At 43.3% G+C, this 18,503-nt stretch overlaps 1 protein-coding gene across 10 annotated transcripts in view; it reads left to right on the forward strand.

The window, feature by feature from the left end:
• dst (dystonin) overlaps window positions 1-18,503 on the forward strand; it is a 200,013-nt gene that overhangs the window by 103,499 nt on the left and 78,011 nt on the right. For 7 of the 10 annotated variants that reach the window (XM_024388277.2, XM_024388279.2, XM_024388278.2 and 4 more), the window contains 22 exons: window positions 182-277; window positions 391-518; window positions 2,102-2,195; window positions 2,370-2,524; window positions 2,726-3,179; window positions 3,379-3,507; window positions 3,676-3,747; window positions 3,863-4,024; window positions 4,666-4,770; window positions 5,043-5,138; window positions 5,224-5,349; window positions 5,780-5,932; window positions 6,209-6,490; window positions 6,775-6,958; window positions 9,817-9,974; window positions 10,373-10,551; window positions 10,984-11,122; window positions 11,310-11,503; window positions 11,646-11,892; window positions 11,997-12,104; window positions 12,198-12,296; window positions 13,029-13,121. In XM_024388277.2, the coding sequence (XP_024244045.1) occupies window positions 182-277; window positions 391-518; window positions 2,102-2,195; window positions 2,370-2,524; window positions 2,726-3,179; window positions 3,379-3,507; window positions 3,676-3,747; window positions 3,863-4,024; window positions 4,666-4,770; window positions 5,043-5,138; window positions 5,224-5,349; window positions 5,780-5,932; window positions 6,209-6,490; window positions 6,775-6,958; window positions 9,817-9,974; window positions 10,373-10,551; window positions 10,984-11,122; window positions 11,310-11,503; window positions 11,646-11,892; window positions 11,997-12,104; window positions 12,198-12,296; window positions 13,029-13,121 (3,453 nt within the window). The remainder of the gene's footprint in view (window positions 1-181; window positions 278-390; window positions 519-2,101; window positions 2,196-2,369; window positions 2,525-2,725; window positions 3,180-3,378; window positions 3,508-3,675; window positions 3,748-3,862; window positions 4,025-4,665; window positions 4,771-5,042; window positions 5,139-5,223; window positions 5,350-5,779; window positions 5,933-6,208; window positions 6,491-6,774; window positions 6,959-9,816; window positions 9,975-10,372; window positions 10,552-10,983; window positions 11,123-11,309; window positions 11,504-11,645; window positions 11,893-11,996; window positions 12,105-12,197; window positions 12,297-13,028; window positions 13,122-18,503) is intronic. The other 3 variants (XM_024388282.2, XM_024388283.2, XM_024388285.2) reach the window with 1 other exon arrangement.

Consider the following 18,503-nt stretch of genomic DNA (forward strand, 5'->3'; position numbering starts at 1 on the left):
CCACAGCTGCTAAGACTACAGGAGCTCTGTGTGGTACAGCCAAGCAGACGAGTGTGAGTATACACACTGAGATTAGATTAATTTGTAACAGCTTGTTCAAAATGTATTGATTCTATATTTCTTTGATAGTTTTCTATGTTAAAATTGAAAAAAAAAAATCTTTTTTTTCTCTTTTTTACAGGCACTTTATACACAGTACTTGCAGTTTAAAGAGAATGAAATCCCGCTGAAAGAAACCGAGAAGAGCAAAATCAAGCATCTTTATAAAATGCTTGAGGTATGCGATCACGACCTACACTCGGTTGTTCTTTTGGGTCTGTAAGCTCTTTCTTAACCAGCAGACTACAATGAACTTCACTAAGATGTTGCTGTGCATGTGTTGGGGGACAGGTGTGGATCGAGTTTGGTCGTATCCAGCTTCCCCAGGGATATCACCCCAACGATGTGGAGAAGGAATGGGGCAAGCTGATCGTGGCCATGCTGGAGAGAGAGAAGAGCCTGAGGCCTGAGGTGGATAGGTATGTAGGATCAACCTTCTCATGCTGCAGGAGTAACACACACTACTGTGATTTATAATACTGACCCCGTACTTACATGACAGCAATAAGTCAGAGGTAACTAAGATTGAAGATTTGATCCGATTACCTGAATGACTATGCAAAACGGTAATTCATGGTTGGTTTCTGTGTCAATGGTGAGTGCTCTTGATTCAAGTCACCTGTTTTATTATTAGACTTTATTGTCATACTTCTGTTTAAGGATGTGCAGTACTTGGATTCTTCCGAGGTTCACTAAATTACATTGTCTTTACACATTTACATTTTGTGGTTTGGTTAACTGCTGAGTTCTTCAAACTGAGGTGTTGTAAAATCATGCATCTTTCTCCTATCTCTTTATTTCTAAAATACTGTCATGTCTCTTGTCAGGTTTGTAGGCATTAATTGTGGTGTGAGTCCATGGTGGTGTGAGTCCATGGTGGTGTGAGTCCATGCCTAGTTTATCGGCTCAAACTATTCAGTGATGGGTTTTTTGAGGTACTTTTGATTTTAAGTGCTGATGGTGGATGTCCACCTTATTTTTTGTCAACATCAGTTTGTTTATAAGCTGACAGTCTGACACAGTCACAGGCAAATATTGTTCTCTTATCATGTCATCTTGCATCTATCATTCTTGGACTGCAGGGACTATTTGTGTTTTTGCAACAGCTAATGGGGATCCTAATAAAATACCAAATACCAAATGTTGGAAATCACCTGGCTTATTGATGTGGTAATTTTGTGTGATATTATGTAGATAATTATTGGCTATGCAGACTAATAGAGGCCCAGTAGTATGTGCCACACCCCCTGTTAAATAGAAAAAGGAATGTCTGCATCTCTGTTATGCTCCCAAGTTGATTTATTCAGAAACACAAAAAAGACAACGTTTCAATCCAAAATGCCTGATGACTCCTGTTACCATCAACGGTCACTGTCTGAACCTGTAATGGATTGTGCAAGAATACCATGAGCTTCTATGGCCTAGGGCAAAACATTCTTTAAGGGTAGGTTTCTGTACGTGAGGACACGTACAAGCCTATAAAAAAGGGGAGACATAAACACTCCGTGCCAGGTGGACCTGTCTGTGTGTCGCATATCGTTGGGGCTGAGTCTGTGCTGCAGTTCCTGTCTTAGATGGAAGAGAAATTAGCTAGCTAGTGTGATTCTTTAAGTGGCTCGGTATAGTCATATATAGTCTTCTACCATGCACAGCAACATGGCATATAACATGGGATACAGCAGTGTCTCATCAGTTAGCAACAGCACTCTGACCAGCCTGGGTTCCTCTGAGAACCTCTCAGGACCAGGCATGGAGCCACTGCTCTCCAGCACCCCAGCCTTCCCAGTGTTTCTGAATAACAACTCTTTGTATGGATCAAGGTGAGGTTAACCATTAGGAGTCAGGGCTGTCAGAGCCTTTTCTGTTGTTGATTTTCTTTCTGCAGATGCGATTTTCAAGTGGAACTTTGATGGCACTGCATTGCCACATCTTTTTTGTTTATGTGGTAAAATGACTTCTGTACAATATTAATGTAAATTGACTAAATGTTTTTGTCTTTTAGGCTTGAAATGTTGCAGCAGATTGCCAGCAGGGTCCAGCGGGACTGTGTCAATGGAGAGGACAAACTAGAATTAGCAAGAGCAGCTCTGCAGTCTGTAAGTACCACATTGGAATGTTTTACCACAAAACCTCAGAATACTCCTGCTTTTACTTATGTTTATTTGTTGACGCAAATGTTGTGTCTTTATTTTTTTATATCAATATTGTTATTGAACTTTGTAATAGAAAAGTACATTAACAACAGTTTGGACATTTACATTTTTTCTCAGGATGCTAAGAGGCTAGAGTCTGGGGTCCAGTTCCAGAATGAGGCAGAGACCGCTGGGTACCTTCTGGAATGTGAAAACCTGCTGAGACAGCAGGTGGTAGATATCCAGATTCTACTGGATGGGAAGTACTACTACTCCGATCAGCTTGTTCAAAGGTGCAAACTTACTGCTTTTTCTAGATATCACGCAACACATAGACATAAAGGAAACATTTGTTGTGAAATATTGATTGCAACATAGTGTAGGGAATTACACATTTGTTTATGAGAATGATAAGAACCTCATGTAAACTGATAAATGATAAATCATGAACTATATGAATAAATATGTCATTGTGTGTTGTGTGTATGATCTAGGGTATCCAAGCTCCGTGACGACCTGCTGGGCCTGAGGGCAGAGTGTTCCTCTGTGTACAGACAAGGACGCACCCTAACCCCCCAACAGACCACGATGATGATCTCAGGCATCACTCAGAGTCTCAACTCAGGCTTCTCCTCCTCCAACCTCAACTCCAGCCTCACCCCTGGAGGCCTGGGAACCCCCGGTTCCACCTTCACCTCCATCCTTACCCCGGGCCTCACCCCTGCCCTGAGCCCCGCCATGACCCCCGGCGGCATGCAGCCCGGCTCGGTGCAGGCCTACATGGGGGGCGGAGGAGTGGGTATGGCCCCGGGAGACCTCCAGCACCTCAAACACATGCAGATCCGCAAGCCCCTGTGCAAGACCTCGCTAGCGGACCCCAACATGACCGAGGATGAGGTCAACATAAACTTTGTGCAGGACCTGATCAACTGGGTGGAGGAGATGCAGGTGAGGACTTAGCGAAGCTCTGGGGTCAGACTCTTGATTGGATGTATTTATCCTTATTTATACAGGTTGCCTCATTGAGATAAATATTAGATTTTACAAGAGACCTGTTCACTACAATGTTTGTATAATTCTGTACCTTTTGATATTTGCGATTTAGACATTTGAGACCAATTCTGAATTGTTTTGTCTTCCTTTGAAGGTGCAATTGGATCGTGGAGATTGGGGATCTGATTTGCCAAGTGTGGAAACACATTTAGAGAACCACAAAGGGGTTCACAGAGCCATCGAAGAATTTCAAATGAGCCTTAAAGAAGCCAAACTTAGTGAGGTATGTACAAGCAATTGTCAGCCTATTCTGCCAAGTTTTTATTTGGAAAAACTATACAATATCTCTGTGCATCACATTCAATAGTTTAAAAAAAAAAGCATAATCCCCTTTAATGCTGCTGTTTTTAAATGTCAAGTAATTAAAACATGGTATGTCTCTTTATATCAGACTCAGATGAACCAAAAACTAAGTTATTCTGAGAAACTGGGAAAATTGGAAACCCAGTATGGGAAGTTACTAGTAAGTATCCTATTAAAATCATTGGCAGTCCTAAGTAGTAAAATAACCACTTCACTGTTTAGTTGAATAGCACATGGAGATCCTGACTATTTCCCATGGTTCTGTGCTTCTGTAGAACTGTTCACGGGAGCGCCAGAAGAACCTGGAGAGCCTCCACGACTTTGTTTCGCGGGCCACCATGGAACTCATCTGGCTCAATGAGAAAGAGGAGGAGGAGGTCGCTTTCGACTGGAGCGATCTCAACGGCAACATCTCTAAGAAGAGACAGTACCACTCTGTGAGTCCCTCCACTGTTCAGCCCGTTGGATTTCTATTTCATTATTTGGTTTCCAGAATGTTTGGCTGTTCAGGCACACCTGAGGATAATGCCGTTCATATTCATTATGGTAGATATTTTAGAAGGAGTTGAATGTTATAGATGGTCAAGCGAAACCGTAGAGCTATACATTTCTGGCATGGATCCGCCATTGGCATGTATAGCCTTTCCACAAGGAATTGGGTTTGACTCTCTAGACCTAAGGGAATTAACACATTTTCTGTGAGTGAAAAGATACCTTGAGGTGATCATATCTCCTAGGGTGATGAGTTTTCTCATGTTTTTGCATGGGTGGAAAGGAATTACAGGGGCTTGTTTTGGGGATACACCTTTAGAAAATACCACTGTGATCGTCTATATTACTTTCTATTCAGCTTGATTCAGGTAATCATTTTGATATCTCTTCAAACTACTTTATTTCCATCTGGCATTTAGAAATGTGTGTACGTGCCCCTGCAAGTCATGGTGTTAGAAGAGGGGAGGGGATTGGTTCCAGGCCATGTTTGGAGGCCATGGATGCAGTGTGATATCTCTCTCTCTCTTTCTCGCCCACTCTCTCTCTCTCTCTCTCCCTCTCTCTCTCTCTCTCTCTCTCTCTGTAGGATCTGATGAGAGAGTTGGATGAAAAGGAGGAGGTGATCAAGTCTGTACAGGACAGGGCAGAGAACCTTCTGCAGGAGAACCACCCTGCTAGGTTAACTCTTGAAGTAAGCCCCGTCTGTGTTTACAGATGTCCCATAACCACTCCAAAACCATGTCATATAAACTCCTTTTATGATAAATCCATTAGGTTGTTCGTCTCAGATAATGTGGTCATTTGTCCATTAAAATATACATATTATTACTAATTTCCAGGTATCAGAACCTGCATAAGTGCTCAACAATATTGTATATTTAAATTGCTTTAGTAACGTATTCCAACAAGAACAATTATACAGCATTTTTAAATTCTAACATGATTCTATGTGAAATCCTCCAGGCATACAAAGCAGCCATGCAGACCCAGTGGAGTTGGATCCTACAGCTCTGCTCTTGTGTGGAGCAGCACCTCAAAGACAACACAGTCTATTTTGAGGTGAGTTAGTTTTCTGCTTTCCTCAAACAAATGGCATGCTAGTTGCAAAAAGTTCATCTGATCTTCTTTCTACCCTTCCATGCAGTTTTTAAATAATGCCAAAGAGTCCACGGATTACCTGAAGAGCCTGCAAGGTGACATCCAGAGAAAATATGGCTGTGATCGGACAAGCAGTGTACACAAGCTGGAAGATCACATCCAGGAGTCCATGGTAAGCTGGCAAATAACAACTGGTTGGTACACAATCATTAGCCAGATTCCCAAAACTATGTTGTTAAATCAGTGAAATCAGGGCTCCCGAGTGGCGCAGCGGTCTAAGGCACTGCATCTCAGTGCAAGAGGTGTCACTACAGTCCCTGGTTTGAATCCAGGTTGTATCACATCTGGCTGTGATTAGGAGTCTCATAGGGCGGCGCACAATTGGCCCATTGTCGTCCGGGTTTGGTCAGAGTAGGCCTTCATTGTAAATAAAAGGTTAACTTAAAAAAAAAACTGTCATGGTCAGACATGATGGATTCATAGAGGTTCCAAGTGAATACCCCACCATTAAAGATGAACCAACTATCCCTGTGAGTGAATTCAGCTCATACTGAGCTGGTATGGTATCATAATCCCCCTGTGTTTCACTGATGCTGGAACAGGATGAGAAGGAGCAGCTCCTCCAGTACCGCAGCACAGTGGCTGGGTTGGTGGGCAAGGCCAAGGCCATCGTCCAGCTCAAGCCTAGGAACCCAGATACCCCTGTCAGATCCTCCATACCCGTCAAAGCCATCTGTGACTACCGACAAATAGAGGTACAATGTCTCTTTTTATAGATATGTAACACCGTCCTTTTTCTGTCTATTCAAGTAGTTCATCACAAGTCACATTCTTTAAATTGAGCCTTCACACTTGTCTTCTGTAGTAACAAGATATGCATTGAGATCGCTAAGGAACATTTCTGGCCATTTTAAATCGAGGTAGATGTATTAAGATAGCGGATCAAAAGTTTGATACTTTGAGTTGATTTGGATATCGGAGTGAAATGGTAGTCTTTTTTGATTTGTCATGTCTCACTTGGTCTCTCCTAGATCACCATCTATAAGGATGATGAGTGTGTCCTGGCCAGTAACTCTCACCGGGCCAAGTGGAAGGTGATCAGTCCGTCTGGGAACGAGGCTATGGTTCCTTCTGTCTGCTTCACCGTGCCTCCACCCAACAAAGAGGCTGTGGACCAGGCCAGCAGAATTGAACAGCTGTACCAGAATGTCCTGGCTCTATGGCACCACTCCCACATAAAAATGAAGAGCGTTGTCTCCTGGCACTACCTGATGGCGGACGTCAGAGCCGTCCGCGACTGGAACGTGTCCTCAGTACGTTAATTTCTAACTACTTAATCTACTTCTCAAGATAAATCCCCATTAGCAACACTTAAACCCTAGAATTTCAGTGATAGAGGTAGAATTACCTGTCATTGTCTCATTCAGGTCTTCACAGAAAAGAGAATGATGTTATTAAAGTCTAATGTTTCTCATATTCACCGACTTGACCTGCAATTTCATCATTATACTGTAGCTGGTGACTGAACCTTTTCATTAAACATTTTGATAAGGTTTAATGGTGTGGGTCTGTCTGTGTTTTCCCCTGTTCACCCCAGATTAAGACCATGTTGCCAGGCGAGCACCAGCAGGTCCTTAGCAACCTGCAATCCCACTTTGAGGACTTCCTGGAGGACAGCAAGGAGTCGGAGGTGTTCACTGTGGCAGACTGTTCCCAGCTAGAAAGGGAGGTCCTGGCCTGCAAGGACTACTACGAGGAGCTGCTCAAGTCTGCAGAGAGAGGCAAGAATAAGCAAAGCTAGTCTAGAGAGAGGCAAGGCTAAGCAAAGCTAGTCTAGAGAGAGAGGAAAGACTAAGCAAAGCTAGTCAGAGAGAGAGGCAAGGCTAAGCAAAGTTAGTCTAGAGAGAGGCAAGGCTAAGCAAAGCTAGTCAGAGAGAGAGGCAAGGCTAAGCAAAGCTAGTCAGAGAGAGAGACAAGACTAAGCAAAGTTAGTCTAGAGAGAGACAAGACTAAGCAAAGCTAGTCTAGAGAGAGGCAAGGCTAAGCAAAGTTGGTCTAGAGAGAGACAAGACTAAGCAAAGCTAGTCTAGAGAGAGGCAAGGCTAAACAAAGTTAGTCTAGAGAGAGGCAAGGCTAAGCAAAGCTAGTCTAGAGAGAGGCAAGGCTAAGCAAAGTTAGTCTAGAGAGAGGCAAGGCTAAGCAAAGCCAGTCTGCAGAGAGAGGCAAGGGTAAGCTAAACTAGTCTGCAGAGAAAGGCTAACCAAAGCTAGTTTAAAGAGAGGCTAAGCTATGCTAGTCTACAGAGAGAGGTAAGGCTAAGCTAAGATACAGTTGAAGTCGGAAGTTTACATACACTTAGGTTGGAATCATTAAAACTTGTTTCCACAAATGTCTTAACAAACTATAGTTTTGGCAAGTCGGTTAGGACATTTGTGCATGACACAAGTAATTTTTCCAACAATTGTTTACAGACAGATTATTTCACTTATAATTCACTGTACCACAATTCCAGTGGGTCAGAAATTTACATACATTAAGTTGACTGTGCTTTTAAAAAGCTTGGAAAATTCCAGAAAATGGTGTCATAGTTTTAGAAGCTTCTGATAGGCTAATTGACATTATTTCAATAGGATTGGCAGTGTACTTGTGGAGTCAATTGGCGGTGTACCTGTGGATGTATTTCAAAGCCTACCTTCAAACCCAGTGCCTCTTTGCTTGACATCATGGGAAAATCGTAAGAAATCTGCCAAGACGTCAGAAAAACAATTGTGGACCTCCACAAGTCTGGTTCATCCTTGGGAGCAATTTCAAAATCTCTGAAGGTACCATGTTCATCTGTACAAACAATAGTACACAAGTATATACACCATGGGACCATGCAGCCGCCATACCGCTCAGGAAGGAGACGTGTTCTGTCTTCTAGAGATGAATGTACTTTGGTGCAAAAAGTGCAAATCAATCCCAGAACAACAGCAAAGGACCTTGTGAGATGCTGGAGGAAACAGGTACAAAAGTATCTTTATCCACAGTAAAACGAGTCCTATATCGACATAACCTAAAAGGCCACTCAGCAAGAAAGAAGCCACTGCTCCCAAACCGCCATAAAAAAGCCAGACTACGGTTTGCAACTGCACATGGGGACAAAGATCGTACTTTGTGGAGAAATGTCCTCTGGTCTGATGAAACAAAAATAGAACTGTTTGGCCATAATTACCCTCGTTATGTTTGGAGGAAAAAGGGGGAGGCTTGCAAGCCGAAGAACACCATCCCAACCGTGAAGCAACTGGGGTGGCAGCATCATGTTGTGGGGGTGCTTTGCTGCAGGTTGGACTGGTGCACTTCACAAAATAGATGGCATCATGAGGTAGGAAAATTATGTGGATATATTGAAGCAACATCTCAAGACATCAGTCAGGAAGTTTAAGCTTGGTCACAAATGGGTCTTCCAAATGGACAATGACCACATGCATACTTCCAAAGTTGTGGCAAAATGGCTTAAGGACAACAAAGTCAAGGTATTGGAGTGGCCATCACAAAGCCCTGACCTCAATCCTACAGAAACTGTGTAGGCAGAACTGAAAAGGCGTGTGTGAGCAAGGAGGCCTACAAACCTGATTCAGTTACCCCAACTCTGTCAGGAGGAATAGGTCAAAATTCACCCAACCTATTGTCGGAAGCTTGCGGAAGGCTACCCGAAACGTTTGACCCGAGATAAACAATTTAAAGGCAATGCTACCAAATACTAATTGAGTGTATGTAAACTTCTGACCCACTGGGAATGTGATGAAAGAAATAAAAGCTGAAAGAAATAATTCTCTCTGCTATTATTCTGACATTTCACATTCTTAAAATAAATTGGTGATCCTAACTGACCTAAAACAGGGAATTTTTACTAGGATTAAATGTCAGGAATTGTGAACAACTGAGTTTGAATGTATTTGGGTAAGGTGTATGTAAACTTCCGACTTCAACAGTATATACAAAGGTATGTAAACTATTAGCTAGCCTCTACTGTCCTTGCTAACAGGAGCTCGCTGATACATGTTTTTGCAGCAGTCCTCGTGGAAAACCCATAGCTATTTTAGCCTATTAGGCATAACGTAAATACCTTTTATAAAGCCCTTTTTACATCAGCAGATGTCACAAAGTGCTTATACAGAAACCCAGCCTTAAATCCCCAAACACCAAGCAATGCAGATATAGAAGCACGGTGTACAGTCCATTTCCCCTGGACTCATGAATATGTCTGTTTAAGATGCTTGGTGATGTGTCACCAAAATTAGTAGAATCTTCTGCAGACTACGTTAATGAGGAGCCGTTGGTCTGCTTGATTGCCCACTCATTAATCTGTATTATTAATGAGTAATAAGCAGATTGTTTGTGAACACTTTGCAATAATGGTGCCATATTGAATGAATGGTGTCAGAGATTACTGCATAGTTTTTCATTAAAACATTCACTTCACACTCCCTCTGCTATGTCCGGGAGAGATGTGTTTTGAATAATACAAACGTATTCATTTTGATTGTGCACTAATGTTACTTTTACAAAGCTAGCATTAGACCAGTGTTTGGACAAATACAGTTGATGTCCTCTCGTCATTTGGTTGTTACTCATTCTGGGGTCTTGTGATGAACAGAGGAACACGAGGAGTCTGTGTACAACCTGTATATCTCTGAGGTGCGTAACTTCCGCATGCGTCTGGAGGCTCAGGAGGAGCACCTGATCCGACAGATCCGCACCCCACTTGACAGAGACGACCTGGAGCAGAGTGTCCTGCGCATCACAGAGCAAGAGGTAGGGCGACAACTCACTATTCAGACTGTATCATGACTCTATCATATTACAACTCACTATTCAGACTGTATCATCACTCTGTCATATTACAACTCACTATTCAGACTGTATCATCACTCTGTCATATTACAACTCACTATTCAGACTATATCATCACTCTGTCATAATACAACTCACTATTTAGACTGTATCATCACTCTGTCATAATACAACTCACTATTCAGACTGTATCATCACTCTGTCACACTTATCTTTTCCAAACACGGGTCAAATACATTATGTAAAATAAATCTATGGTTCATTTCCTTTGCCAGGTACAATGGAACCAACCAAAAAGTATCTTAAGTGACTTAACCTCTCCAACTCCAAGTGACTTAACCTCTCCAACTCCCTTGCAGAAGAAGAAGGCAGAGCTGGATCAGCTGAAGGACGATCTGGAGACCATGAAGGAGAAGTGTGAGACGTTCTTCAGACAGGCCGGGGCCTCTCCCGCTGTCCCCACCCTCTCCTCTGACCTCAATGTCCTCATCCACAGCATGAGCCAAGTCTACTCCATGTCCGCCATCTACCTAGAGAAGTAAGTGGCCCAGACACTGTTATGGGCCTCCTCAGTAGAGGGCCCTGACACTGTTATGGTCCTCCTCAGTAGAGGGCCCAGACACTGTTATGGTCCTCCTCAGTAGAGGGCCCAGACACTGTTATGGTCCTCCTCAGTAGAGGGCCCTGACACTGTTATGGTCCTCCTCAGTAGAGGGCCCTGACACTGTTATGGTCCTCCTCAGTAGAGGGCCCAGACACTGTTATGGTCCTCCTCAGTAGAGGGATATAACCGGTATAACAGCACATTCAAAATCAACAAGGCATTTGCAATTTGCTTTTTTTGGTCCCACTTTAAATGCAACTTTAAAGTCTTTATGAAGCCTTCGTAAACTGTTTATAAGGACATCACAGATGCTTTACAAAATGTTGATGTAGTTAATGTCCCACTATATCTGTGGTGTCTCTGCAGGCTGAAGACAGTGAGCATGGTGGTGAGGCACAGCCAAAGTGCGGAGGCTCTAGTGAAGCTTTATGAGGCCAAACTCTCTGAGGAAGACGCCGTGAACTCTGACCTGAAATCCATCGACACAGTCGTCAGCACACTCAAAGTAAGCTCCCTTGGTACTAGGTTTTTACAGACGTTTAAAATATATCCTATTTAATCTTTTGGTTTTCTCTCAGGTTGGCAAAATGATTGCTGGAGATTAATTGTTATTTTGTGGCATCCAGTCCTTGAGATCCACTATTAAGCTATGATTGAAAGTTGAGCCATCACTTTGCTCTACTCTGTTTTAGCAATGGCGCTCAGAGATCGACGAACAGAGGGAGATCTTCCATGACCTGGAGGATGGGCTACAGAAGGCCCGTGGTATCAGTGAACGCATGTTCAAGGCTCACAACGAGCGGGACTTTGACCTGGACTGGCACAAGGAGAAGGCTGACCAGCTAGAAGAAAGGTGGAGCAACGTCCACTCCCAGATTGAGAGCAGGTTAGTGTTTGCAGGTCAACTGTTGAGGGACAGAGTTTGATTCCAAACACCAGTAAATATTAGTGAGGAACACTACTTTAATAAGGGGAATGTAAAAATAACCTTTTACGGATACTAAGGCTCTGTCCCTTTGTTATTTTAGACTTCGGGACCTGGAGGGCATCAGTAAATCACTGAAGTACTACAAAGACTCCTACGGCAGTCTGGATGAGTGGGTCAGAGAGATGGAGGCGGCTCAGCTCAAGACCCAAGAGAAGCAGCCAGAGGACAGCAAAGCGCTCGCTGAGCTAGTAAACCAACAGAAGCTCCTCGTTGCAGAAATGGAACAAAAGCAGAGCAGAATTGATGAATGCCAAAAGTACTCAGAGCAGTACTCATCTGGTGCTAAAGTAAGTTATCTCTGTAACTGTTTTGATCTGGAAGATCAGGCAGATATGTCTGCATGAAGAGTACTTGAACACCAGAGGAGTAATATTCATGAATGTGTTTTCAGGATTATGAGCTACAGCTGTTGACCTACAGAGCCATGGTTGACTCCCAGCACAAGTCCCCGCTCAAGAGACGGAGGATGCAGAACTCGGCTGATGCCATCATTCAGGAGGTGAGAACCTTGGAATGTAACCGTAGTAGACTAGGTGCTGAGTGTGCTGGATGTGCTAAGGAAAGTGACCCTTGTTTTCCACCCTCACCTCAGTTCATGGACCTCCGAACTCGCTACACGGCCGTAGTCACCTCCATGACGCAGTATGTAAAGTTCGCCAGTGAGACATTGAAGAGAGCAGAAGGCGAAGAGGTAGGGCATTGGTGAAATATTGGATTGTTAGAAAAGCTGTGCATACTTTGGATTGCCTTTTCTCTGCCATCACATTATTGTGTTAACAGGGTTGACTCCCAGACATATTGAATTAATAGGAACCTCACCTTTAAAGCCATAATGATGCTTCAACTCAAAGGGTTTATTTCTCTTCACTGCTATACTTAAGCAATAAGGCCCGAGGTGTTGTGGTATATGGCCAATATACTACAGCTAAGGGCTGTTCTGGATACAGCCATTATCCGTGATATATTGGCCATATAGCACAAACCCCAGAGGTGCCTTATTGCTATTATAAACTGGTTACCAATGTAATTAGAGCAGTACAAATAAATGTTTTGTCATACCCGTGGTATACGGTCTGATATACCATGGCTGACAACCAATCATCATGCAGGACTCGAACCACCCAGTTTATAATATGCGTCATCCATTCAGCGCTGATGGATGTAGATGGTTTGCTTAACGCTGATACAAAAAAGCCATTCTTTCATATTGTTTCTGGTGATGGTGACTTCTCTGGGAGGAAGCTGTCTCCTCTATCTTATTGAATCTGAAACACTCTTTTACGGTGGCATTTGTTGGGGACAATTAACAGCGCTGCAACAATCCTCCCTTTGGTAAGCATGTTAGAATAATCATACCATGAACATAACGTTTTTCATTGTTAAGTATGAGGTAATGGATGACTTGTTATGTTTTGCATTGTAGAACAGGAAAGCATCAGAAAGAACAGAGTACCTCACCTGGACAGAGAGTCAAAAGTCAGCTGGGGAGGAGGTGATTGGACAGCTCCAGCAGCAGGTACAGGAACTGGAAACCTCATTGGCTAAGAGAACAACCCAGTTGACCATTCTACAGGAAGAGGTAGAGACATATAAGAGTACCATAGAGGACCTGACCCTCCAGAAGTCCAAGGCAGAGGATGGGGCTCAGCAGTACCGTTTGAAACTAGAGACGGTTGTGAAGGGCAAAGCAGTCATTGAGCAAGAGTTAGGTAACGCACGACAGATGGTCCAGCAGTCAGAGGCCAAACGGTCTTCTCTTGAGGAGAATCTTCGTATGCTGAAGATGAACATCGAGCAGAGCACCCTGGCCCGGAAGAAATTGGAGGACCACTTGAAGAGGAAGAGCAGCGATGTTCAGGATCTTGAGGAACATAATCGCACACTGCAGAGGATGCAACATTCCTCTGTCACCCACAGTATCCAGACGATCCATGCAGAGGTCGAGGCAGAGGTCTTGCAGCAGAAACAGGAGCTGGCCATGGCGAAGAAAACAGCAGAGACCGAGATCAAGACACTTAAGTCAGAGCTGAACTCTGTGCTAGTGCATAAAAAAATAGCAGAGGAGAAAGCGCAACAATTCACAGAGCTGTTGGACGATGCCAATACCAGGTTGAAGAAACTTCAGCTGGACATGGAATCAGACAAGAGCACCATGAGACAAAAGTCAGAGGAGTTCAGACAGGAATCTTTAGAGCTGAGAAATTCCATCTATGTCTTTCAAGAGCAAATCAAATCTCTCCAGAGGGATAAGTCTTCATTGGAACAGAAAGCTATTTTCAACAAGACAGAGGTTGAAGGCCTGAAGGAACAGTTAAAGATCAACCAAGGAAAACTGCTATTGAGGAACTCCATGGAACAGGAGAGTAGTCACAATATGCAGTGTTTAGAGGAGGAGCTGGCCTCCAAACAGGTTGAGGCAGACCAGTTGAAGTTCAAGGTCAGTGAACTGATGAGAATGAATGCGTCATTAGACAATGAGGTCAGAAGTCTTAAGGTCAGTGTGGAGTCATTACAGCGAGAAAAATCTTTCTCTGAACAAAATATTAAATCATTGAAAAGTGAAATGGAGAACTGGAAACAGCAGCTTCAAAAAAACAAAGAAGAATTCAACTTAAAAATAAGATCTGAACAGGAGTTACAACTCAAATCCAAAATCCTGGAAGCAGAATTTCAGAAAGGTGGAATGTTGGCCGCACAACTGCAGAAGAAAGTAGATGAGCTTAAGAAGGTCAATATGGAGTTGGAAGTCAACGTGAAAAAGATGAGAGCTCAACTGGACAATATCACCATGGAAATGGGAAGCAAAAATCAGCAAATCAACATATTCAAGTCTCAGGTGGATGGCACCAAATCTCAAGTGAAAATCATTGAGGAGGAGCTGCTAAAGAAATCTCAGCTGTCCCATGAGCTTCAGATCAAACTGAGGGACTACAATGAGGAGGTGAAGAGAACAGCTGAACTGCAGCAGAAAAACAAAGCTCTCAGCTTAAACCTCACCAACTACGAAAAGGAAATCCGGAATCTGACGTCTGAGCTTAGCTCCGTTGGTGCTGAGAGGAATTTGGCCAATAAGACAGTCCAACAGCAAAAGGGTGAAGTGAATGATCTGAACATTACACTGAAGAAAGCAATAACAGAGCTGCAGAAGGAGTCAAATGAGGGCCAGAGGTATCTGGCTAAAGTGAAGGCATTGGAGGGTGAGCTTTTACAATGCAAGCAAAGTATGAAAGGAATGACTGGAAGTTCCGAAAGAATTACAGTGAATATGAAGCAGGAAATCAGTGCCCTTCAAAGGAACAAGACCATTGCTGACCAAAAACTGGTTATCTTGAAAGCAGAACTCGAGGAGATGAGTTCTGCTCTGAGAAGAACAAAAGATGAATTAATTAAAGTGACCCAGGAAGGGAAAATCTGCCAGTCTAAAGTCAAAGAGCTTGAGACAGATCTTCAGAAGAGTAGGTTGACAATTAAAGAAATCAGCACCAGCTCTGACAAATCCTCATCCAGTTTCAAACAGGAAATCACGGTTCTTCAGAGGGAGAGAAGTGCAGCCCAAGAGAAAACCTTTCCATTGGCATCTGACGTCACCATGCTCAAGGGAAAGCTGGAACAAGCCCAAGAGGATGTCAAGCGAAAGCAAACGGATGGTTCAGCCCTGCAACTGAGGTCACAGAAGCTGGAAGACCAACTTGAGAACTGTAAGCGGATGCTGGAGGACTTGAAAAGCAAACTTGAACTTCAGAAGCAGGGATATGAGAGACAGCTGCAATTAGTGCAGACTGAGATGAGTCAAAAGCTTGCATTACAGGAGTCTCATATCAAACTGGAAATGGAGCAGAAATACAGAGAGCATTCACACACTGCAGAATCAGCCGGGATTAACACCAAGTATTACCAGCAAGAAATTGAACAGTTGAAAATGTTCAATGAGAGTACTTTGCAGTTAAAGCAGGAGGCTCTACAGCAAATAGATGAGCTTCATATTAAAATGCAGCAAGTGCAAAATGAGAGAACTGCTCTTAGCCATGACCTGCTTAAAGCAAAATCGCAAATTGCTAAATTAGAAACAGAGAAAATGCTACTTAACACTAGCATTGCTCAACTGGAAAACATCCATAAGGAAAACTCAAATGAGGTCACAAAGCTTAAAAAAATGTTAGCACAGAGTGAACAGAAACTAGGAATAAAGGAAAAGGATGCAAGATCCCTTAATGAACAGGTTATTTCATATGCCAAGGAGATCAGAGGTCTTCAAGAAAAAGTATTTCAGCTAGAGGTCACAATTAAGACTGAACGTAGGACTGTAAAGGAAGTGGAGACTTCAAGTACAACCAAGCATAAGTGTGATAAAGACAATGAGGTTGCCAAACTGAAGACTGAGCTTTTGTTAACACAGAAAATAGTGTCATCATATGAAGAGGCAAAGTGCAATCTGGAGGAGGAGCTTGTCGAAATGAAAGTGTCCTTAGAGGTATATATCCATGACCATCATACTTATTTTTTACATTCATAAAAAAATCATAATATTTGTAGATAATAAACAAGACACACTTGAAATTAAATATTCATATTTGTATGTAAAATGTATAATAATATTTCACTTTCACATGCTCAATGTGCATAGAGAAATTATCTCAAGGTACAGTATTTACTATATCTAATGATTATTCACATCTTATGCCAACAGATAGCAACAACGGAGAAACACAAAGTGCTAGAAGAGCTGCAAAGAGTGAATGGAGGCAAAAGGGAAATAGTCAGCAATCATAGTAGTTTACAGGATCAAACATTGATGAAAACTGCAAATTATTCCACTGTCCAGACTCCAGCAGTCCAACAAAAACACACACAAAATTTGATTGCCAAGAACCAGAGTAAAAAAACGGAAGCAATGGCAATAACAAAACGGTTAGTGTCTCTGGAGGGTCAGGCAGGGAAAGGTCAAAATGTTACATCAAGCACCACGAGCACAAGCTCACATAATGTCAAAGACCTGTCATCCAAAGCATCTCATTCTGAGAGTGAGACAACTTCCCTACGATTTTCCCCAAAGCTCCAAGGACTAAGAGGCAGCATCAGTATCAGGAAGTTGATCAACACCAAGCTGTTGGATAGAGAAACGTTACAGAAGTTAGAAACTGGCCTTGTCACATTAGAAGAGGTCCAAGCATCACTCGCTCAGTTCATCGACAAACCCACTGCTATTGCCGGAGTCTACTTGGAGTCTAGCAAGAAAAAGATATCCTTCTTGGAGGCTGCAGATCAAGGCCTTTTAGCTAAGACGTATGCTATTGAGTATATGGAAGCACAGGCTGCAACTGGCTGTATTATCAATCCTTCAACTGGACAAACCCTCTCGGTTCAAGCTGCTTTGGAGATGGGCATTGTTGGGTTAAATTTGAAAGACAAACTCATGGATGCCGAAAAGGCAGCCACTGGCTATGTCCACGGCACTAAAACACTGTCTGTATATCAGGCCATGGAGGAAAGGATTGTCGACAGGCACAAAGGGAAGAAGATCATTGAGGCCCAGATAGCAACTGGAGGATTAGTTCACCCAGTTCTTGGTGTTAGAGTGCCCATTAATGTGGCAGTTGATCAGGGTCTCTTGAACAAAGCTACCCTACAGAATCTCTATGACCCGGTCAGCAACCCCAAGGGCTTCCACAACCCTGATTCAGGACAGAAGACCTACTACTGTGAACTGTTGAAAAAGTGTCTGTATGACACAGATGGTGGTGTCTATCTCCTACCTTTTGGTGAGAAGAATCTCTCCAGTTTTTCCTTTTCTAGTTCTCACAGATTATCAGTCATCAACAGTGCTCTTGGTCTGGAAAGGTCCCCATATCAAGCCTTTAAGGGCAACCACATAGATAAGCGGACCTATCTTTTTCTCTCTCAGCAGGACAGTGAGTGGCAAGAAAAGTCCACTGTCGATGTCAACGGAAGCCATTTACACATCATCACAGATCTCAAAAGTGGACGGCAGCTTTGCATCGAAACTGCCCTAGATCTAAAGTTCCTTGAAATTGCAGAACTGGTAAGCTATCGGAGTGGCCTCATCAGCATCTACGAGCTGGCAGACCTTATCCTTTCCAGGATGGTCGTTGTTCAGGACGCTAACAGTCCGGTGGCTGGTCTGTGGGATGTCACTCAGAAGAGGAGGGTGACCATTCTGCAGGGACATCAGCAGAACCTAATCGATAGACTCACTGCGCTGAGGCTGCTGGAGGCCCAAGCTTGCACCGGGGGAATCTGTGATCCTGCTTCTGGGGAGAAAGCCCCAGTCACCGAAGCTCTGCGTAGAGGTCTCTTGGACGAGACATTTGCCCGCCAGCTTCAACAGTCCGAGCAAGCCTACTATGGCATCATCCATCCCCAGACAGCAAAGACCTTGAGTGTAGCTCAGGCTATTCAGGAGAATCTGTTCCCCAAAGACATGGGCCTTCGATGCCTGGAATTCCAAGTCCTGACTGGTGGACTGATCAACCCAGAGACCCATGATAGAATCTCACTGGATGAGGCTGTTCAGAGTAGCCTGGTTGACAAAGCCACTGCCTCATTCCTGAAAGATGAGAAGTCTCACCCTAAAAGCCTCACCTGCCCAAAGACGAAGAGGAAAATGTCTTTCATGGATGCTCTGTTAAAGGGTGTCTATGACGGTCACACTGGGCTCAGGCTACTGGAGGCAACAAAGGCTCTTAGTGTCGGGGCTAAGCCGTCTTTCCAATATATTTGGAACTATCACCACATTTGAGTGAACAGTATTTGATTTTCCATGGTTTGTAAATAGGGAAAACTGAATATTTGATTGATAAAGCAAAGCCTGACTCAATAAAATGTTCACTGAAATGAATAAAATCTAGTATTTCGTACCCTTAAAATAAGAATCATTAAT

The sequence above is a fragment of the Oncorhynchus tshawytscha genome, linkage group LG25 (assembly GCF_018296145.1).
Source record: "Oncorhynchus tshawytscha isolate Ot180627B linkage group LG25, Otsh_v2.0, whole genome shotgun sequence".
In the NCBI taxonomy this organism is placed as follows: domain Eukaryota; kingdom Metazoa; phylum Chordata; class Actinopteri; order Salmoniformes; family Salmonidae; genus Oncorhynchus; species Oncorhynchus tshawytscha.